This window comes from Montipora capricornis, chromosome 8, assembly GCF_036669925.1.
Source record: "Montipora capricornis isolate CH-2021 chromosome 8, ASM3666992v2, whole genome shotgun sequence".
In the NCBI taxonomy this organism is placed as follows: Eukaryota; Metazoa; Cnidaria; class Anthozoa; order Scleractinia; family Acroporidae; genus Montipora; species Montipora capricornis.
The window spans coordinates 29,007,165-29,030,773 of NC_090890.1; the positions used below are offsets into that span (position 1 = coordinate 29,007,165).

The window sequence follows — 23,609 nt, forward strand, 5'->3', positions numbered from 1 at the left end:
GTATTCTTTACCAATGCTAATTATGATCCACTTTATTCATGAGCTGTCTCACATGAGCCTTTGATTATCGGTTTTAACTAAAGGTAATTCTTGTTGAACTGCCCATGCAGGCACTCATTTGATCCTCGATTTCTTAGCTTTTTTACTTCAGTGAATCATATGCGCTGAAGGTACTCTAATTTTTATAAAGATACTTAATGGTGGTAATTGTTAATCAGTTACTTAACTCAGTGAAATCCAATAAGTCAATCAATTGACCCATTGACCCCTGACAATGACACTTTTTACTTTGTCTAATGCCAGACGATTTTACTTGTCAATGTGGGGGCGTCCAAGGGCGTTTCAGATGTGAATGGGTTAATGTCCCCATTAACGTACGTTTTTTCCCTTTTTTTATGCAGATATGATGTGAAAATTCAGCAGTTTGGATTACAATGGCCACACCTGGTCCCCTGGCCAGCTCTAAGGAGAAGACAAATGGGGCCAAGCTGAGTCGACTTATTATTGATGGTGGAACAACTGTACTGAGAAATGTGTTTGACACTCATCACCCTCCTGCAAACTTGGCAGCTGATCTTAATTCCTGTTATTCTATTCTTAACAACCTTTTACGCAGAAGAATTCTCAATGGTCACCAATGGGACAAGCTCTTTCCTGTTGGTGGAGCTGCCCCTGACTCCAACACGTTTGATATCACTCTGCTGTTCCTCCTTCTGACCAACATTTGTGGACTTACCCCTCCCCACACCGGATGGAATTGCAAGCCGCACCCAAGTGACACTTCTCATGAGGCAAACCTTGCTCGAATTAAGTTTTTTCGTAATCAGTTGTATGGGCACATTACAACGACTGGTGTCGATGAACTGATGTTCAATGCTCTGCGGCAGGAAATCAGTGCCGTTCTAGTGTCTCTTGGGTTAAGTAAGGGAGAGGTTGATCGACTGAAGGCAGAGCGATGTGGAGAGGAGGATTATGTTGATGCCTTACGAGACTGGGCTGAGAGTGAAGGAGATCTCAAGACTCAACTTAATGACTTGCGGCAGAGTGTCGAGGAAAACATATCCAACCTTAAAGACTTACGAATCCAGCAGTTAACAACCCAGAAGACTGTTGAGGAAGGCAATTTCAGGCTTGAAAACTTGCAATTTTCTCAGAACAAAACCCAACAAGCTGTAAAGGAAAGCAATTCTAGGATTGAAGACATACATCAAATTGTTAGTGAAATCCGTGAGACACAACCCAACACCGATCAGGAGGACAATATCCTAAAGAAACTTGCAAGGGTTGACACCCAACGTGATGTGAGAGATTATACAAAGAGATACTTAGAAGGAACCCGTGAGTCTTTCTTTGCTAAAATCAGCACCTGGTTGGATGATGCAAGTTCTCCAAATCGTGTCTTGGTGCTCAGCGGAAATGCAGGGATGGGGAAATCTGTCATCGCTGCTGAGATGTGTAAAAGAATGCACGAAGCTGGCAGATTGGCGGGAAGCCATTTTTGTCACCATGACAGAGCACGCCACAGGAATCCCAAGGTGATGATGCAGTCTTTAGCCTGTCACCTGTCATGCTGTCTTCCAGAGTACAAGAAAGCCCTTGTGGAACAGCTCTCTGGAAATCTGGGTGTTGCGATCAACGACATGGAAGTGACAGATCTGTTTGATTTGCTTTTTTCAGAACCTCTGAACAGGGTAGCAGATCCAGGTTTTGCATCTCTTGTGGTAATAGATGCTTTAGATGAAAGTGAATACCAAGGACGAAATGATCTTATTGACTTGATTGCCAACTTGTTTAAGAATTTACCTCTTTGGCTTCGATTTCTGGTAACGACGCGTCCTGAAGTTAACATTTGGGACAGCCTCAAAGATTTGCAACCACTAATACTGGAGCCAAAAGATGAAGACAACTTGAAGGTCATTCGTTTTTACTTTGAACGGAGTCTAAGCGATTTATTAGAAGTTGAAATGCACGAGCTGGTCTTAGACGACCTTGTGCAAAAGTCAGAGGGAGTCTTTCTGTGTGCCAAGTTTTTGGTAGATTTTATAAGGGCCAAGTGGTCAACTCTTCTCACCTTGGAACAACTGGACGAGACCCTTCCGGCGGGCATCGCATGTGTTTATCAGTCGTATTTCCAACGGCTTGAGCAAGACTTGTGTAAGGAACTAAAGATAACTGAAGAGCAATTTCTGTGCTTCCTGGGTGTAATTGCCGCTGCCAGGGAACCACTGCCATTGGGTTTTGTTCCTAAATTGTTGTGCACGAACTTGTCGTCCTCTGTTGTTATGCGAAAGGCGGGCAAAGCCATTGCCATTGTGTCATCACTTCTTCCTGTTCACGAAGACCGCATTCATTTCTTTCATAAATCAGTCAAGGACTGGTTGACAGACAAGTCACGCTACAGGCAGCACTGTTTCAGTGTAGAAGAAATGGAAGGCCATAAGATCCTTTCTAGTCTTTGCTGTAACGAGTTTGTCGAGTTAAAGAGCAAAGGTATTGGCAACTTACAGTCTTTCACTGACATTTCAAGGTATGCCTTGGAACATGGTGTTCAGCACATGTTACAGTTAGACCAGGACATGAAATCTTGTAGCCTTGAACAAGGGGTTGGAAAATATGTGTCAGACGCAGAGCTTTTGTACGCAAAGCTTTGTGTGAACATGCCAGCAGCCACGGAAGATATCGTTTGTGTAATGAAGCAGGGTGGTTTGAAGACGATATCGAACGAGTGTCGTGACACCCTTTCGTCATTATTGATTCTTTTAAGGAAGCACCGCGTAACCGTACAGAAATATCCCTTTACTATCTTTCAATGTCTTTTGAATGAGGGAAGTGGTAGATTATCTTCTGAATCCCGCAAGCTTCTGGAGACCAAGTATTCCGATAAACCTTACATGGAGTTGATGAACAAAAATAACGCCCAAACAGCTATTCAAGCTCGGTTTGTTTGTGGATCACAAGTGGCTTGTCTGGATGTGTCCCCTAGCTTAGAATATATGGTGTGTGAATGCCGCGATGGAAGCATTCAGTTTTGGTCACTTGCTTCAGGTAATCTCAAATGGAAACGTTATGTCAAACCAAAACAGTATCATTCCTATGGTCCATTTAGAATGACCGAATCGTTTCGTGGTTTTTATCGTTCTGTGGTATTTCATCCTATCAAGGATGTCATCTTGCCAGGAGTTCTAAACACTGCTTACTCCTTTAATGGAGACTTGAAGCCGCTTTTTCCTACCAGTAAGTGCAGTTTTTCTGTCTGTTCTATTTGCGGCGACGAGATGTTAACTGATTGTCCCGACGATGCAAAATGTCTTACGATGTGGAATCTGAACGATGGTAGGGAGATTGATCGTGTCAACAGAGAAAAAGACATTTTTTCTTTTGCGATGTCACAAGATGGAAAGCTCGTGGCAATCTCCCATTCACCGGACACTGTTTGTTTAGTTGACCGAGAAAATGGTTTTTCAACTCTAGCAGAGGTACCTTGGGGGCTTTTTGGAATGATTAGGTTTTCACCAGACAGTCGATTTCTTTTGTGTTCAAGGTTACCCGGTCTAAGCCAAATATTTCGTTTAAGCATGACTGACGGGCCCGAGCTTCTCTGTTTGATTCGCCCTGAGGGTCCTTGGACAAATTCATTTGAGTTAGAATCCCATAGAATCGTTGGTTTTTTGTTGGGCGATCCTCTGAGTATGGTTTTCCGCTATTGTTCCGATGTAGTGCTTAACAGCCAATCTCTTTTAAGGAACCACACGCGTGAAGGTTGCATTGAACTTGTTTATCGGAATGCACCAACGAAGAGCACAGGCTTCGAACTTGTCATAGGTCTCCGACTTTCGTTAACCGGTGAGTGTGTTTATGCGCTACTTTGTGGGGCATCGAGCAGACGGCGAATTTTAGCTTGGGACGTTTTAAAGGGGGAACTTAAAGGACAAAAAGATTTTGAGAGTGACTATTTCTTTGGTTTTGTAACTTTAAAAGAAGGCATTTTGATTTCAACTAATACCACACTTGAACTGTGGAACTTCGATTTGTCAGTCTGCACGCGACGATGGAGGTTTGCAGTAGATACTATCTTTCCTATTTCAGATGATCAGGTGGTATGCATAACACATGAAACGCGACAAGGGATCATTTTGAATACTGTTGGTGGAGATACTGTGAAAACATTTAAACTGCCTCGTGGGAGATTGATTGCTTGCTACGGGGACCTCCAGCTGTTTGCCTTGCTTGGAATGGATCCAGAGTTCATTGAAATGAGGCCATTGGGTAAAACCGAACCACTGTGGCGTGCACTCCAGGGTGCCTATTTGTCAGATTTGATGGGATCATTTTCCCCCAAGGGTCAATTTATTGCTGTTTTTGTCATGCCCAACACCTACATTCTCGATGCATGTTCAGGTAATGTGCGCCTCCAATTTGGTGATTTCACCACTTGCGATTGTGAATTCGTCGGTGACGAGGAGTGTATTTTTGTGAAATCCGTTCAGCCAATTGGCGGACGCCTTGAGCTGTTCAACGTAAGGTCTGGAGATCTACTCGGTGTAATGGATGTCGAATGGAACGTTTCCCGTTTTCTTTGTCCTTTAGCAACTAGTCCTAGATTGGGTCTCATTGCCATTTGTTCAGAAAAGCAGCAGTTCAACTTGGAAATTATCAAGGTAAAACACCCGAGAGAGGAGACACTCATTACGGACACAAAAAGGTTAGTTTGTAATGTCTCGTTTAAAAGCCAATCGTCGGTATTCAAGATGTTCTGTATATACTTCATGCTTGCCGGTACAAACCAGTATCTATTGTGATTGCTTGGAAGTGTGTTTTTGATTCCCATATACGTTGGTATGGACTTACATGACTGGTTTGCTTGTGGACTTATTCTCGCACCATTAGCCAGTATCAAAAATACCATAATACTCTTTGTTTGTCCCTCCAAAATTCTGCATAAGCATTGTTTCCAGTTTCTCTTGGGACCATTGAAAGTCCCAACAGAAAATAAAAACAATGCTTATGCAATTTTTTGGGTAGGGTCGTACCTCTTGTTGAACACCATAGGTAGCTTAAGGTAATTCCTTAATATTGCATTGCGCATCCCTACTGCGCTCGATTTTAATGTCATTAGCGCGCACACATGAGCACGTGCGCGCACAAAACGTTAGAGATTTCCCTCAAACTAAGCCCGATAGCGAAATAAATGCTCCTTTTCTCTCAAACGAGCACGGTGAGCCGTAGTGGGTGTATTTTGGCCAAGGCGAGGACTTCAAGCTAACTACGGAACTGTCCCAAAGAGTGCACTATTCCCACAACAAGGCAATCATAAACGGCGTAAATGAAGCTATGCTGCTTATGTGAATAAAAGGAGCTTTATTTTCAAAATAAAATTTCGTGTCTCTCAAGTAACCAAGACTTAATTCAGTATTAAGGTGATTTGAATTTTTAACGCGAAACCAGTAAAAATATCCCATTTTAAGGGCCTCTTAACACGAGCCCGGGTTGGACACCGACCCGGGTCAGTTCAGCGTCGAATATTGCGTTTACATGAGCCCGGGCTGGGTGAGGGTTGGGTCATTCCCGGCTGACCCGGGTCAGTTCCCTTTTCGCTGGGTTGAAAGGGCTGGTGACTACTTGTCAGTGAGGAAAATGGCGGACGAATAATCCAACCATCACAATCATCAATTTGTGTTAACGTTATCGGCCATTTTGGTACAGGCTGCGCATGGGCGAGAACGCTGAACCGTGAAAAAAGTGATGTTCAAACAATCCCGGGTCAGATACGCCAATGTTTACATGAAGAAATTGAAGAAATTTCAACCCTTCTAGCCGGGTCAAACCGAGTCTTGAGAAGGGTTACCGGGCAAGGGGGGCTGACCCGGTTTGACTACTGCTTTCATGTAAATGCTTATAAACATTTGACTGCAAAAGGGTTACCCGCCGCGTTGATTCAACCCGGGGTAAAAAGCTACCCGGGCTCGTGTAAAGAGGCCCTAAGAGCCTGCTGACGCGTAAACAAGCACGTTGACCCCATTTTTTTATTGCATTTTTCTTTATGTTCATATCATGAATGTTAATCATGCCAAGTTTCCAAGAAAGTTTGATAGTATCTAACAATTTCAAGGGAATTACCTTAAGCACGAGAAAGCATGAGTCGTGTTTGAGTCACGAGCGACAACCGGAAGTGAGAAGTTCTCCTAGTTAATTTCTCTTGGCACTACCACTTTTACATTACTAATCCATTCTAAGTATCTTTTCTCTATTAGAGACGATTAGATTAAGAGGCGTTTCAATTCCGGTTTCCATCCGTAGCTCAAAGAAAAACATGAAAATTCTGTGATTCCAACTAGTCTCGATATTTGTAGGAAAATGCAATTTGCAGCTTGACATTTTCCCGTTTGCGGAAAACGCGATGCTAAATTTCTCGATTGCGTTTGTTAAAAGATGCAATAAGCGGTAATTTTTGCACTACATATATTAAGCTTAAGTTTTCTATTCCAATCGAAAGTCTACTAAACATTTGACCAGTTTACCTTCCTTGAGTGAAAAGTTGAAAGACAAGAAAGGGTTGATTGATTTGTATGTTTATCTGCAGGTTGGAGCTTCAGGAGTGAGTTTCACGCGGAAGAAAAAACGAGGGCTTACCAATGAACCCCCGCAAGGGTGAACTCTCTAAAAACGACACTGAACTCTGTGTCAGATTGGCAGAGCTGTATAGTTTTCTTGATTTGTAGTAGATGAGCATGCATTTCCTTAACTTGGTTGCCATGACCTATTGAGTAACCGAGCAACTTTTTAGCAGACGACTAGTGCAACAGCATACACTATGTTGATCGAATTTAGTAAGTTACAGTGTTTTTACCATTTACTTCGCCGTCAATTGGCGACGGAAAAAGATACAATTATAGCTGTGCATAGATGTTTTATTCTTTTTTAACCGGTACATCTTAAAATGTATTTTTCACATTTTCGCACAAGAAATACTTTGCTATGTTTTCATGTATCACGTTTACCGCTGGAAAGTTTACAATTTTAAAATGTGATTAAGGACGGTGCCTAATTCAATTCAATATATTTTGCGCGGTCTATGGGGAATATGTGGGAAAAGCAGATCTTAACAAGTGTTATTGAAGTCCAAAAAGAAAATTGGGGGTAACCACGCATTTTTTAAAGATAATTAATCAATAATATTTGTAAAAAGCTTTAAAATACATAGTAATGTTTAGCGTTTTTTTACAAATTGAAGCTTAACTATCAGAAAAATGCGAGGTTACCCCCAATTTTCTTTTTGGATACCAAGAGCACTTGCTAAGTTCTTCGTTCTCCGCATAGTTTTAAACCGTGCAAAAATATCCCTGTATTATTAAGCACCGCCGATAGCATTCTCGTCACCAGAGCCTCGGATCGACCCAAGGCTCTGGGAAACTCTATGTCGGAGAACATGCGCCGTAGGGTTCTTATAGCCAAAACTTGACTATTTGAACCTTACGGCGCCTGCTCACTCCTCGTGCTAACATGAATGCACCAATGAGAGACGCTTTTGATTGTTCTTCGCGAAAACAAATGACAAGACACTTTGTTTCAGGGTTCCCCAGAGCTCTTCTCTCCCTCAGTCAAGAGAAGAGCTCTGGGGTCGAGAATGCGCCGATAGGAAATCCGAGTATCTGGAGATGCGCAGAACGTATGCGCAATAACAGTAGTAGGCACCATCCTTAAAGGGGCACTGTCATGAGCTGCGCATGCTCGAGTTTGTTTGCTCTTGAGCCCTCGGAAAATTCTAGCCGTCATCATGGATTCACGCGTGGGTCACGTATATTCGCCGGAGGTTCTGCTTTGTCCACCATGGCCCTCTCCAGTGGACACCATTTTGAATTTGTCGATTCAACTTGAAAAAAGTTAATTTAACACTTTTCAAGTTTTCACAAGACGCTAGCGCATGCGCTTCTCGTGACAGTTTCCCTTTAAGTGGTAGGTGTAAACGGCTGTATGTAAAGTTACACTTGTTTACTCGATTTGGCTTTTTTAAGGCTGCAATAAGGGCGTTCAGTTACAGAGATATCCATTGTATTAACTCCAATCACATTGTACGTTCAGTAAACGAATAAAAGTGTTACCAAGGGTAACTAGACTAATTTAGGCAGTTATAGTGGGTTTTAGTAGCTGAGCACCACTGTCAAACGGTAAGGAGGTGAATAAGTACTGAGATATGAGCGAGATATCGTTAAGTTTAATCAATCGTGATGGGAGTACCTTAGATTTTTTAAAAATGTACAATTGAGAATTTCCTTTGGTAATTTTTCTTGCCAACCGTCCGTAGCAAAATATATCTCTAGTAGGTTTAATATTGCGATTGTTTCTGTAATTGTTATGTTTAGTTCAGGTTTTCTTGCTGAGGCAGCTGATACAGTGTTTTCAGAGGCTGATAATTTCAACTATTAATAACATGGGTGACAAATTACTCCTTAATTTTGGCGCGAAATTTCAGCATTAATTTGTAATTTCACACGTGAAATTACGATGTTGCCGTGGCAACATTTCTTACACTGCCAAAATGGCGTCTTGTGAACGTAATTTTTCACCCATGATATTAATAGCAGATCAAATGGTATACTCGTGAAATTAGGGAATAATTTCACTTGCGTTTTGTCCAAAATCAAATTATTTACTTTTGGACAAAAAGCTCGTGACATTATTCCCTAATTTCTGTTAAGAATAAATTTTAAGAATCCCAACTGGCAGGATTTACTAGTGGAGTAGAGAAATTGAACCAGAGACTACCAGAATCAAATTCAACGAGTGGTCCGGGGGGCGCTAACCACTGGGGCCGTACCCCCCCCCCCCCCCCCACCCTGCATACTACATATTCTGAAATTCGATGATGCTCATATTGATAAATTAAGAAAACTGACAAGGATTCATTGAGTGAATCTTTGAGTCTTAGTTAGTTTGAAATTGGTAGTATAACATCGTAACGTTTTTTGCCATTTCTGCTGCGTTTTCCTATATTTAGTCCTAGTGAAAGTTAGGGGTGCATGGATGGCGCAGTGGTGAGAGCGTTCGCCCGGGTTCGATTTCCAGACTCGGCGTCTTTTGTGGGTTGAGTTTGTTGGTTCTCTACTCTGCTCTGAGAGGTTTTTTCCGGCTACTCCGGTTTTCCCTCTCCTCAAAAACCAACATTTGACTAGACTTGCTCAAAGTCGCACTCTCGAAACCCTTCCTAAACCTTCTCACCATTTGAATCATTCTTAGAATTGCTGACGTCACCGGTGGAAAATTCCACCGGTGATTTTGGCACCAAACAGATGGGAAACGTCCTTCAAATTGACCCAACCAGCCGTCACTTAGCGGGAAAAAAATTTAAAGGACCTTGAGAAAGTCTAACATTTGACTTGATTTGCGTTAATTGTTAATTTCAATTGACAGTGTCCCCATTTAGTGCTCCAGCGCTAGAACGACTAGACTCTTGAATAAAGTACCTTTCCTTTTATGCATTCCCTTGCCAGCCTCGATTTGCTCTGCTATGTGCGGGTAGAGGATGACATTAATTTGTTTTTCAATCTTAATTGATCAGTTTAGTTGATGATAATAGGCCTTATTCACGATAGCCGCCATGTTGGTTTTCAAATTGTCATGCAAATTAGCCATCTGTTATGTTGGGGGGCAAACATTGGAAAAAAGGCAACTAGCGGAAAATCGGCTCGTCGAAATATGAATTAACATTGCCAAAAGTACATTTTAGAATTCAGAATTAAGTACCTTTTATAATAATTTTATATCTTTTGATTGCCTTTGACATTTTGACTTTCTACTTCGTTATCTGCTTATTTTTCACTAAAAAAACATCGAAATAACTTGTGTAATCATTCTATTTTACTACTTAGGTGATAAACATTCAATGAACGTGAAACTAATCATCTGTGTGGCTAAGATGTTCGTTACAACCTCTCGAACTTGTGTTGTTTGCCCCCTCAGATGTGAGTAGCTAATTTGCATGATAATACCAAATCCAACATGGCGGCCATCGTGAATAAGGTCTATTGCTTATGTAATTGTAATTATAATAATAAAGGTATATAAAGAAATGTCGCGTCTCCGTCGTTGGAAACTATTGGTTTTAAAAAACCGTGGTTTATAAACACTCTATAGCTCGTGTTTAAATCAAGAATAAAGACTGGAACGTGTAACCGTGACCCGCCGACCAGTTGGCTGAGCATCGGAGCAACACTCAGGGTCTTTAAATATCTGAGGAGAAAGGACTGCCTTTGTAATTACATCCACAAATGGTTAGACGTTCAAGTCTTTCAGTTTCTGATAAGGTCTATAAACCGTAGGCCCCGTCTAACAACCCTTGTTCTTAAACTCGTAAACTCTGTGGGACGTTTAAGATCCCACACACTATACGGAAAGAGCATAGCACGGCGTTCTGGTCTGTTGCTTCATATGGGTGGCATCTTTCACTTCCCTGAAGAATAGTAAACTGTCTAACAAGAAGTCTGGCCACAGTCCCCCAAACAGGATTGTAAATTAGTTGTGAAAATCCACGGGGGGAGTGACTAATACATGTACTTAACGTCACTTCACAAATATCATGCCTTCGATCTCTAATTGAACTGTCGATCAAAGTCCTAGCATGTGCAGCCTACATTGTTATTTCTAAAATAGAGAATGAAGAAAATCGAGGGATAGGAACGGGGAACGAGGAGTCTCTGATCGACGCAGCGATTCTCTGAGACGTTTTAACGTTTGGAAAAGACATTGAACTTGAAAATGAAGTCTTCTTTTCAAAAATGCCTTGCCGTACAGTAATTATACACTCATTCCATGGTAAAAAAAAAACTGCGATAAAATGTGACTAAAAATTATTTTAAGAAACTAAGAGCTCAAAAATGTTTGATACCGATCAAGGGCGTAGCTAGGGGGGGGGGGGGGGGGGGTCCTGGGGTGCCCGTGACCCCCCCTTTGTAAGCCGTTTTTTACTCAAACAACCTACAATATTCAGGTTGCGAAAACGCTTTTACCCTCTGTTTGACAGTGTGACCCCCCCCCTTTGAAAAATCCTGGCTGCGCCCATGATACCGATGATGTTTCGACGTTCTCGTACGTCATTATCGTATCAAGAGATAAGGCAATTTACTATTTTCAACATCCCATAGACCGATTGCATAAATGGCCGCCAAAAACGTATTCTTTTGTTTGTGCTAATTAGACTCCCTAGCCTCGTTCGCATGGACAAAATACAATAGAAATGTCGTTCGAGAGCGAGGTTAGTGAGTCTAATTAGCACATAAACAAAAGGATACATTTTTGGCCGCCATTTATGCAATAGGTCTATTATGCGATACGTTTTGGGGGATGTTTACAAGCTATTTACTCTTGGGACTGTTAGTGAACTGAGTATCCATTGTTTCAGTGCAAATACCCCCCATCCCCCAAAATGAACTGTATTATGGGATTGATGAAAAAAAGGAATAAGATTGTACATATAAGAGACAGGAGCCCATAAGTAAGAGGTTAGTCCAAACAGAGCCGCTCTGCGGATTTGATGAAAACGATTTCGTAGATGATTGTTAACACTTCACCCGTTTTAAATATTCTTAATAGGTCATTTTAATTTCTAAAGTGATTTATGTCGTGAAATACTTTTGTTGTCGCAAAATTAGAAGCAGGCGGGAAGCATGTCATTGGTCAGTCCGTAAGTGGCAAAGCACTCGACGCCTATACCAAACATCTTGTAGCTCTTTGCATTAATGACCTTGGTCCTCCATTCTGCTCCAAGAAATGTTTCCTCCAGTCATTCTCCAAAAGTCTCAAAAACCAACATTTTCACTCTGAATTTGTTTTTAGCGAAGCTCCGCGCGCCCGCGGAGCACCATGGTTAAGAAAATAAGGCAACCCATCGACCGTCTGTCGGGCTTTTCATGTAAAATAGAGACCTTAAGATCGGGGTTTTTCGGCATTTCCCGCGAACCGCGAACGTCAGGAAGTCACGTGACCAGTGCGTTGGCGTCAGGTTTACGTTTGAACGGCTAGACCACGTTCTAGAGGTAAGTGATTTACCGCAAGGTTTTTTTGCACCCTAAAACATCACAATCCCACATTTGAAAGGAAATACTACTTTTAAAACTATTTTGCTTATTAACTATCGAATTTTTTGTCATAGAAACGTAATTTTGAAGAAACATGGCAGCCGGCTATTTAACCCGGGCGAATCTTCAGTCCCAAATATGAGCAGACGGCTAAAGTGAAACCGCTAACTGCAAACCGTGGCTTGCCGTTTGTCGTAAGATCGCCAAATCTCGATATCATCATCATATCATCATCATCATATATCTTTATTTACCGTCGGATTTTTAATCTTTACTTGGAAGAGTAAGGTGTCTTATACCTTTTCTTGGAAGAGTATAGACCTCTTTCATAAGAGTCGCCAAATAAAATATTTTGAATTAACGTTTTGTTGGCGTTGCCTTCATGAAACTTCCCAGTCGTTCGCGCAAGTCAACAAGCCGTTTTTCTCGTTTCTTTGACTGACGCGGACGACCCGCCTGACTTTGAAGAGAATATTAGGGACCTTTGGATCGCAGGACGAGGACGACTACCAGTGCGAGTTTTCCGTACTGAGCATGCGCACAAGGTTTGGAGACCGACATTTTTCGAAGTGCGCATGCTCAGACCGCAAACTTGTTCTCGTAGTCCTTCTTGTCCCCCGATCTAAAGATCCCTAACAGCAGTCGAAAATGGCCCCTACGCCAGGTGCAAGAATAGATTCCTGAAAGAAGTCCTTGACAAGTCTTCGTTCATCCTCTATTTCGGACCAGAAGTTGCGTTTCTTCAGAATACTTCTCAGTCATTGATTCGGAATAATTCATCATCTTTGCTTTTGGGATTCGAACAATCTCATCAACACTCCACAAGCAAACAGCGTCCACATGAATCGGACTGCGTCCAGTGTTCGAACAATTGATCGCAGATATTTGATTGCTCGGTAAATTCTCCCTGATGGCCGCTCCGGCCAAGGATGGTCCTACACGAGAGGAGAGGTAAGACCAACACCCAATTAAAAAGGGAAGCGAGAAAAAAATTTACATGGAAAAAAGATAAAAATTAAATACACGACTCAACAAACAAATAAAAAGGTTTAACTTCAGCAAAAATCTTGTACAAAAGTGTATGAACGAACCTTAGCTAATCCATATTGACTTAACCAGTTGATCAAGGAAGGTTCATTCACAGCGAGGATTGGTAAATACTCTCTCACCCTTTCGCGCCACCACCAATTCTTTACCAGTCTAAGAAGACAATGGACAAAAATAGTAAAACATCAACAGCAAGTGCGTCTGCCCTCGAATGTAGTCTGTGAACTGAAGGCTTGTTGTCGATTGTCATATCAATTTTCACGCTAAGTGGTCGAGCGTGTACTACACTTTGTAAGCTTCCAACTGGTTCTCTCCTGTCAGTTGGGGGTTTTCAGCACGTTTTGCTTGAATTGAAATATTTTTATCCCAGCTTAGTGATGCAAATCGTATTCGAGTATAGCCACTGCGAAATTGTGCCATAAAAATGATACACATTTGCCCTAAAAGTGAGTAGAAGCGTTTGAAAAATCAATCATAAATATTAGAGTAAAAATAAGAGTGTCTAACGCTGATCCTCGAGGTACTCCTGCACCAATATGATGTTCATAGGTTGTATACGGAGTTTCCTGAGTCAGCTGTAAATAGCGTTTCAATTTTTCTGCTTTGCAAAATATCCCGCGCAGCCGCAGAAATGAAATAAATATACATCGGTGTATCTTCTCAGTGTTCTTCTTCCTTTACTGCTTTTCACCGTGTAGACATGGACTATTTAAGGAAACTTGTGCTTAGAACGCCGACAAAATCCTGTTTACTCGATCCTGTTCCTACGAACATCATGAAAGATTGCCTTGATGAGTTACTTCCGATATTAACAACCATGATAAACCTGTCGCTTGAATCTGGATTTTCCCTGTCATTTGGAAAGATTCGGTTGTCACACCACTGTTAAAGAAACAAGGCCTTGACTTTGTTTTTAAAAATTTTCGACCTATCAGCAATCTTTCCTTTGTTTCAAAATTGGCTGAAAGAGTGGCAGCTGATCAGATCCAGTCTTACTTAAATGAGAATGATCTTTTTCCTACATTGCAATCTGCCTATCGACAGCACCACAGTACAGAAACCGCCCTACTTAAAGTCAAGAATGACATTTTGATGAGCATGGAAGATAAGCATGTCACATTGCTTGTGCTTCTCGATTTAAGCGCCGCTTTTGATACTGTGGATCATCGGATTCTCTTAGATCGCCTCCAATTTGATTTTGGAATTTCAGGTTCTGCACTTAATTGGTTTGAATCGTACCTCTCTAATAGAACCCAGCGTATCTCTATCGATGGTGTTCTATCGAATACTTTTAATCTTAAATTTGGAGTTCCACAAGGTAGCTGTCTCGGGCCATTATTATTTTCTCTCTATGCTAGCAAGCTTTTTAAGATCGTCGAGTCACATCTTCCTAATCTCCATTGTTATGCAGATGACACACAACTGTATATCGCGTTTAGACCAGGAAATGATTTGGAGGAAACTGCTGCCTTAACTGCCATGGAATCATGTATTGCTGATATCAGTCAGTGGATGCACAAGGATAAGTTAAAACTGAATTCAGATAAGACAGAATGTCTTCTAATTGGAACGCGACAACAACTTCAGAAAGTCAGCAACATCAGTATGTTATTGGTTGGCGACTCCCAAATTGCTCCATCATGTGAAGTTCGAAACTTAGGAACCTGGTTTGACTCGAAAATGAGTATGCTAAGTCATATTAACAAAACTTGCTCATCTGCTTTTTATTATCTTTATAACATACGTAGAATTAGGAAATATTTAAGTCGTCCAACTACCGAATCATTAGTTCATGCTTTTATAACCAGTAGAGTAGATTATTGTAATAGCCTATTATATGGCCTCCCGAATTCACATATCATGAAACTCCAACGTATACAGAATGCCGCAGCTCGGCTGGTCATAGGAGCACCAAGATTCTGTCATGTTACACCATTGCTCTTTAACCTTCATTGGCTCCCGATTAGTTACCGCATAAAGTTTAAGATTTTGCTTTTGACATTTAAGTGTTTATACGGTCTAGCTCCTAATTACCTGATTGATTTAATTTGCATCAAAAAGCAATCCAGATACTCCCTTAGGTCAAACGACTCTTTATTACTTGAGTTACCTAGCATTAAGACCCGTCCAACCCTTGGCGATCGTGCATTCCAGTCAGCTGCACCTTATCTTTGGAATGCATTACCTTCAACAATTCGCAACATAAAGACATTGGACACTTTTAAGACTGCTGTTAAAACTCATTTTTTAATTTAGCTTTTAAATAGGTTTTTCTACTCGTGTCTCATTTTTAATTTAGCTTTTAAATAGGTATATGGTTGTAGTTTTTAATAGTTTCTTATGTTTTTAGTTCACGTGACGGTTTGACATAATTTTATTTTAAAATATTGTGAAGCGCGACTGAATATATTCATATAGAGGTCTGCGCTATATAAATGTAATTATTATTAATTATTATTATTATCCTAATCGAGTTCGAGCACCATACTGAAAACTGAGACCACGTGTTTTTTCCAGTTCTGAACTGGAAAAAAACAAAAACCAATGATTCAAGCAAGTTGTTTCTGACCTCTGTAGGTCTTTGGATCAACGCAAATAACTTGAATTTCACGGGTTGTGCTGTAAAGGGTGTACTTAACAATTATTCCATGAGCGCGCGTTGGATACAGCGCCGAGTTGGCTATAATCATCTCATATCCAACAAGCGCGAGTGGAATAATTGTTTTATTAAAAACGCCCCCAAAATATAGAAAACTAGACTACAATAAAAATAAAAAGTTCCAAAAAATCACGCATATGCTTGCCGTGTTTGTAGACCATGGTATAATGGTTCATAACCCATGATGGCTTAGCCAGTCAAAATTCTCAAATTGCATTATCCAATGATCCAGTTTTTAATAAAAGAGTATATAGAGGTAGTCAAAGGTTTCCCGTGGGTATTCAAGGATATATAGCGGTATGCAAGGGAATAAAGGGGTATACAGATGTATGGGATTATATGAGTACAGGGGTATATAGGGGTGTGCAACGGAAACGACCAAAGGCTATTTCTTTACAATACTGGATGCGTAGTAATTAATTATTTCATTCTCGCTTGTTGGATATGAGAATGATGGTAAACAGCCAACGAGGAGTGTAGAGCCGAGTTGGCTATAACCAGTCTCATATCCAACAAACGCGAATGGAATAATGGTTTTACTACATTTTAATTCAATTCTGAACACTTGGACACTTCGAGATTAAAGCCAAATTTTATTGGATTATTCTATTTAATCAGTGTTACAACCGACCGCAATCAGTTTCCATATTAGGTCATACGGTATAGTAAGTATCATTATTTACCCTCGGATTTTTAGAGGAGCTAGTAGCTAATATCTCCAAACATTGAACAGAACAACTTAAAGAATCCCAACTGAACGGAGGCAAACCAGTTGGTTATTTACAAGTGCAGCCACGAAATTGAACCAGGGACTACCAGGAACAAATTCAACGAGGGGTCAGAACGTGTCTTGAACCCGGAATCTCCGGATCTCAAGGCAAGCGGCCAAACCACTGGGCTGTACTGCCTCCTGTATACTGAGCTGATAACCGAGATTGACTGAACCAATCAGAAAGCTAGAAAAAGCATTATCTGAGATGAACGAGTAATTTCTATTCAACTTTTCACATATTGCAATTTTGGAGCCTTTTTTTCTCTCCCTTGAACGTTCATATTTCCGTTCTTTGCAAATACGTTCCCCTGGTTTAATTTTCTCCCTCCGATATCCAGAGCTCCGAGGTTGCGCATACTAACCTGTTATTGTGAAGCACATCAGAAAGCGAGGAAATATTACTGCTGGGCAACTCCGTGTAGTGGTACTTGTAAAGTTGGGCTCTGATGTAAATCGGGGGTTTGCGGGGAAAAGGATTTTTAGCCAAAAGATCTAGAACTTCTTGTTTTCCTTGAAGCAGCCTAAAGACCATATGTACAAACCAAGGATTGTATTCATAACTTCCCAGTGCAGCAAACCATATTTGCCAATCAAGGCGTGGCTGATGAGACGCTGGAAAAGAAATGAACAAAAAAAAAAAGTAAGAAGAATCTGGCAACGGCTTACGACAAAACAAGTCACCGACTTTTGACTTAACTGAGGTAAACTCTAAAAGGCCTGTTTAAGAAGATGCACCCCCTTAATTCTTGGTAGTGGTTGGTTGACTTCCTTCCCTCTCGGGCGGAGAATATGGATAGTATGCCTGCATACAGATCTTCACCCAAATATATTGACAAAGTAGTCTTTGCATCCTTGTTTTTGTCTTAGTAGCAAATACCTTTCCTCTAAAATTAAGTCTTCCTGGGAGGAGCCCTTGAATATCATTTATCTATTTTGCAATCTCAGTAGCAACGAAGTAGTTACCAGGAGGGACTCCTTTTGTGAGTCGTTTGTGAAGAAAGAAAAAGAAAGGAACTTTATTTAAGTGTCTAGTCTTCTAGTACTGGAGCACTAATTGGATACACTGTAAACTGAAGTCAACAAATTAACACAAGTCAAATCACATGTTGGTGTTTGAGGAGAGGGGAAAACTGGAGTACACGGAGAAAAACCTCTCGGTGCAGAGTGGAGAACCAACCAACACAACCCATATATGACGCCGACTCTGCGAATCGAACCCGGGCTACATTGGTGGGAGGCGAGTGCTCTCGCCACTGCGCCAGCCCTGTGGCACCTAATCTTAACCTTAATTATACATTCCAGTTCACCCTACAACTTACGATCTTTCAAAAAGTTGTAGAAGACAAACAAGAAATGAACTGGCAACATGATTTCGTACCACCAATCCCACTGACACGACATTCATCATTACGTTTATGGTGTTGTTACTTTGCGGCGTTAAACTGACCAATGTTGACGTTTGACCAAAATTATAATTCTCGTAAAGAACCTTACCAACTACTGGAGGAGGTCCCGATAAATTCCCCGGTTTATAGTGAAAGTGATATTCCTAAACAAAAAGACAAATTCGTGTCAAATGAAATTGAGACGCATTTCAATATTAATTTTTCACGTTGCTGATTTACAGAGGTCGGAAGTATAAAAAACTACACAAACAAATGTGTGCTGCAGCGGAGAAGCTAAGGTGTTTTTCTATTTTCCGGTACTGTTTTTAAAGCATTCACTCTTTCAGATAAACTAGTAGTAATCTCAGATTATTAAAGTGCGTTTGACAGTCGCTTTGGACGCAAAAGAGAAGAGTAGGGAAAGAAACGATCTTGTAGGACCGAAGTTTGAGAATATGAGCTTGTACTTCTTGAGGTGGTTTCAATAGGCGCCGAGTACTATGCATGCCAGAGCTACATCAAAAGAGTAAAGGACGAGATTTTAAGCTGGTTGCAACTCGCTAGCCTGAATACTTCGCGCTCAATCTACGATAATTAAGACGCATTGTCCTTCGAAAATTTGACCGGCACGGTGTGACCCTACATTCTCGTGCAGCAAATGCGTAGTTGCATGTAGACTTGGTCAAAAGCCCAAGTTGCACCGATTGAACGATTCCATGTGAACGCAAATCAGGACAATTTTTTTCAACCGTCCAATATTTTATTTATATTTAGAAAACCTTACCTTCCAGGGTCCGTCGAGATCATTGCTGCCTTCAATAACCACTTCCGGTCGGCCACCAACACCTGTCATGCTACGAAAAAAATAATCATAAGAGTTCAAACGTATTAATAATTCATGAAGATGACGGCCAATCCAGGCCAATCCAGGCTATGCGGCGATTTAAATCTAGTTCTCACAGCAAAGCAACTTGCATTTGCGTCCCATCGTCACCTTGAATACACTGAAAGAAATGTTCTTTTCTGTAGAGGGAAGATATCTGTTTACAAACATTGCTTTTGCGAATTTGTTATTCAAATTTGCCAACCACACGAACAAAAGACTTTTTGTTTTGACAGCCAGTGGCACGTTATGATTAATGGCAATCGGTGTCGTCAACGATATCTTCCCAATCTATATTATTACTAGTTGTGCCTTGCGGCAAGTGCCAACGAGGCAAAATTGTTTTATGTCTCTGGAATGTGTGAAAGTTTGACACAGAGGTGAAATTATTTTACTATAAATGAAAGTAGGAAAGGAAGAGTGTGAAGTAACTCTGATAAGAGTCTTGGTCTTGAAGGCATAATTTTCATCACGTTTTTGAAATGTGGAATGTTGAGGGAGTATTACCGTATAGGGAATGTGTTTCATCGGCGCGCAACTCGAACTTTCACGCACGTGGAGAGGAAGGAAAAATATAATAACAATAATAATAACAGCACTGTAGTTCACATTGAATGAACCCTGAAAAGCAATGTCTGCTAAGCTAAAGAACCCAACATTTAGTTGTAGGCTTGTAACGGCGATTAACCAGATAATAAATGTATTGTCTACACCCGCTTTGTCCAAGTTGTGAGTGGTTTTAATTACGCATCGCTGGAGTTCAAGGACAATTCTTTGTGCTATAAGAAGATGTTTTATAATAATTTGTTCACTTCTTTGATCTGAAGTCTTTAAAAACGTGTCAATCGACGAAAGAAAGCACTGGTTTAAAATTGACACGCGAACACGCTTGTTCTGTCCGAAATTTGTAGGTATAGCCCTATTCCTTGATCAGCCGCTGCTTACAATTCAATTTACAAACACTTAAGGCAACTAAAAGCGCCTCCAATCTCACTAGCTGAATCGTCCGCTGAAACAACACACAAACCACACAGTAGCCTGCGTAGCAAGCGTTTCCGTGCTGTTTCGGAGCAAAGAAAGACCGAGGAACGAGATTCTCGGTTTCGGCCGCGCGAGAAATGAAACGAGAGGCCCACCCCCTCCCCGCTTACTCGCGCCATTTTTCGCGCGGCCTTTGCTCCGAAACAGCGTTGCTAAACTAAAAACGTTTACGCCAGAGAGCGAAATTTCTTTCGGTATAAAGAAAAAGAAAAACGTTTTTGTGGAAAGTTTGGATCACTTTCGAAGCTTAGAGATACGCGAAAAGGTAAGAAATGTTTTTATGATGAGCCTGCGTCTGTCTGACCACGAGGTATTACGCAACATCGCATCTTCATCAACTTTTTTCAATTTCGCTAGGATTTTCTCTCTTTTTTCGCTCGTATTTCGTACTTCCGAACTTTTGGAGTTTAAGGAATTGAATAAAACAATTATTCCATTCGCGCTTGTTGGATATGAGAGTGGTTACAAACGATCTTTCATCTTGTCATAGAGAATTTGTGCTCATGAAGTACATGTATTTCAAATGCTACACACACAGACGATTGTACTTGTGTTGTAGAAAAAGATGAATCATGATATTATTGGAATACTTGGCTGCTAGTAAATAAACTTAGCCTTAATGTAGTGAACATAAAGTTCAGGATTTTGGCAAATTATCTTCTTAAATTGTTATGAGTTTGCAGTCTCTTAAAGATATTCAGAAATCACATAGAGCCATGATCCTCGCAGTTATAGAGGCAATTTTAGCAATTACATGAAGTAACCTCAAAAATTCAAGACTTCAATGGGGTTTGAACCCCGTTGACCACAATTGTGTAAAATGGACCACAATTTTTGTAAAATTGTCAGAATATAATTCCCAGGGCTTCTCTGCCAACAGTGAGGCAGGCAACACTAGATGGGAAAAATTGAATGGCCTGGAAGAGTGGTTAGCATATTTGTAAACGATACTGCTGCCATTGTAAAATTTACCTTTTCCTGTGGCTGACATCCTCAGAATATGGTTAGGGCTAATTCTTACTTGAGTTCTATTACTAGTGTAGTAGTAATCTTGGACAATGAAAGTGCATTTGGCTATCATTTTGGAAGCAAAGCAGAAGGATAGGGAATGAAACAATCCTTTTTTTTTAAAAAACGTTTTTGCAATCAGTTTTTGTAGTCAATTCTACGGTTTACAAAATGGTTTGTAAACAAAGTCAATACTAATACATACATGAAAGGTCATGTCTGATAAGCGTACTTCAAAATCCAATAGGTGTCAAGCCAATTGAGGTTTCCTACAAAACAAATAATAAAATTTATTTATTGATAAATAAGTACACAAAGCACAAGTTAACGATAATAAGATGCCAAAGCCAGAGGCTTATACGGCGTAGGTCAGAGAGTTACAATGTGCTGCTAAGTTACAATGAGAATAAAAATTAATAAGTACAAAATTTACCGAGAAAAGGCAAACTATTACAACATAAAAAGAATTATTACTGCGCATAAAGCAAAATAAACATAGCAACAATGATAGTGTGCAAAAAGTGATAAAAAAAGAGTTTGAAGGGAAAAAAAAGAATTTGCGTTCAACTTAGTTTGAACTTATAATGATTGAAAATAATCTCTCAGTTTATGTTTGTAACTAGAAAGAGTAAGTGAATTACGAAGTGAGAGAGGAATGTCATTCCAAATTTGAGGACCCTGTACCCGAAGAGAAAAAGAATATTTGTGAGTATGAAGATGTACATGTAAGTTGTCTTTTTGCCTGGTGAGGTATTGATGACAATCAGAGTTAAGAACGAAAAGAGATAAAAGAGGAGAGGGCAAGAGCTGCTGCTTGTGAAGGAAAACAAAGCAAGAAACTTGGTACTTATAAATATTAAATATGTTGAGTATTTTGAATTGGTAATTGTGAAGAAGAGCTCCCCAAAAATCCTGTCGGCCGACTGTCGGTCAACTGTCGTCCGACAGCTTACCGACAGTCTACCGACAGCTAACCAACAGGTTACCGATCGGTTAACAAAAAACAAAAATTGTGGTAAAAACGAGCAGAACCGCATTGGAAGATAATTTAATCGAAAACTCTGCTAAAAACTCTGAAAACCATAAGCTACGTATCAATACACGTACATAGTTAGTAGACGAGACAAACACTTTCCTTCAAATCGCCCTACAATGCAACGCGGCCTCTTATGTTATGTCATGTCTGTATGAATGATGTTTACAATGTGGGCAAGTATCGCTAGCCAACGCTAAAACAGTGGACAAAAGCCATATTAGTAGTATAAGTGCTGCTCAAGGTATCGTTATGAACTGCCTTTAGCTCTTTTCGCGTAGTTTAGAAGCAGTAGACAAGTAAATGCTTACGATCATTTTAGTTTGTCCCGCCGACAGGTTACCGACACGTTACCGACAGGTTGCCAACAGGTCACCGACTGTCGGCCGACTGTTGGCCGACAGTCGGCCAACACTTTGGCCTCAAACATAACACAAACTGTCGGCCGACAGTTGGGCAACCGTCGACCGACTGTTGTCCAACAGTCGGCCAACAGTTGGCCAACAGTCGGCTGACAGTTGGGCAGAAGTCGGCCGACTGTCGGCCGGCAGTTGACCGACAGTCGGCCGACAGGTTTTTTGGGGAGCTCTGCTTCACAATTACCTTTGAATTTGTTAAAGAGTGGGTAAGTATGTGCACGTGGTGGAGAGTGAGTAATGATTCTTAAATTAAGCTTTCTTCTGGAGATAGAAAAGGGGTTGTAAATGAGAAGGGTAAGTGGATGCCCAAATGTTAAGACAGTATTGACGATAAGGGAGTATTAAAGAGTTGTATAACGTGCAAAGAGTATTTGAAAAGAAAAACTGTCGTGATTTGATAATAATCCCAGTGGATTTGGCCATTTTGGAAGAAATCGCTTTTATATGAGCCTGCCATAAGAGGTTTTGATGGATGATAACACCTAAGAATTTTGTGTGTTCTTCTCTATTAATACTATTCTTATCGATGCTAATAGAAAGACCATCAAGATTTATTTTCTTTCTTGCACGGTGAAATAAAATAAATTTAGTCTTGTCGGGATGCAAAGTTAGCTTGTTAGCTTTGAACCAGGTACTACAAAAGTAAGTTCATGGTTCACAATTTTAGTTAGTTCAGAGATATTTTTGTGTTGAAAGAAAATATTAGTGTCGTCTGCAAAAAGGATAAATGAGAGATAATTAGAGCATGAAAAAATGTCATTAATGTACATGTATACAAGAAATAAAGGTGGCCCTAACACAGAACCTTGAGGAACACCACATTTAATTGGAAGCAGTGGAGATTTCCAGGAATCAATTTGAACATATTGAGAACGAGAGAGGAGATAGCTATGCATCCAGTTAAAAGGTGTGCCTCGAATACCATAGAAGTTTAATTTATCTAAGAGGATGGAGTGATTAACGGTATCAAATGCCTTCTTTAGATCAGTGAATATGCCAATTGTGAGTTCGTTCTTCTCAAATGAATCAAATATTTTATTAGTAAGTTCCAGTATTGCCATAAAAGTAGAATGTTTCTTTCTAAACCCCACTGATGATTATTGAGTATGCTATGTTTGGTGAGATAGTCCATTAGACGACGGTGCATGGCACTCTCAAGGATTTTAGAGAAGCAAGGTAAGATTGAGATAGGCCTATAATTAGTGAAGTTAGTGCTATCTTCACTTTTGAGTATGGGTAGTACTTTGCTGATTTAAAGCTTATCAGGCACAATGCCAGTTGAGAAGGAGAT

At 40.5% G+C, this 23,609-nt stretch overlaps 2 protein-coding genes across 3 annotated transcripts in view; one reads left to right on the forward strand and one right to left on the reverse strand.

Moving 5' to 3' along the window:
* The window catches only part of LOC138059112 (uncharacterized), a 25,486-nt gene extending 18,338 nt beyond the window's left edge, over positions 1-7,148 (forward strand). The window contains exons 2-3 of the mRNA XM_068904642.1: positions 402-4,702; positions 6,581-7,148. Of these exons, the coding sequence (XP_068760743.1) occupies positions 435-4,702; positions 6,581-6,599 (4,287 nt within the window). The 5' untranslated portion in view covers positions 402-434 and the 3' untranslated portion in view covers positions 6,600-7,148. The remainder of the gene's footprint in view (positions 1-401; positions 4,703-6,580) is intronic.
* LOC138059120 (lipase maturation factor 2-like) overlaps positions 1-21,148 on the reverse strand; it is a 45,532-nt gene extending 24,384 nt beyond the window's left edge. The window contains exons 1-6 of one of the 2 annotated variants that reach the window (XM_068904651.1): positions 21,072-21,138; positions 18,719-18,788; positions 18,044-18,098; positions 16,912-17,161; positions 13,163-13,271; positions 12,827-13,006 (exon numbers count right to left, since the gene is read on the reverse strand). In XM_068904651.1, coding sequence (XP_068760752.1) covers positions 12,851-13,006; positions 13,163-13,271; positions 16,912-17,161; positions 18,044-18,098; positions 18,719-18,787 — 639 coding nt within the window. In that variant the 5' untranslated portion in view covers position 18,788; positions 21,072-21,138 and the 3' untranslated portion in view covers positions 12,827-12,850. Of the gene's footprint in view, positions 1-12,826; positions 13,007-13,162; positions 13,272-16,911; positions 17,162-18,043; positions 18,099-18,718; positions 18,789-21,071 lie in introns of those variants that run through there. The other variant, XM_068904653.1, reaches the window with a different exon arrangement.
* Positions 21,149-23,609: the final 2,461 nt, after the last annotated feature.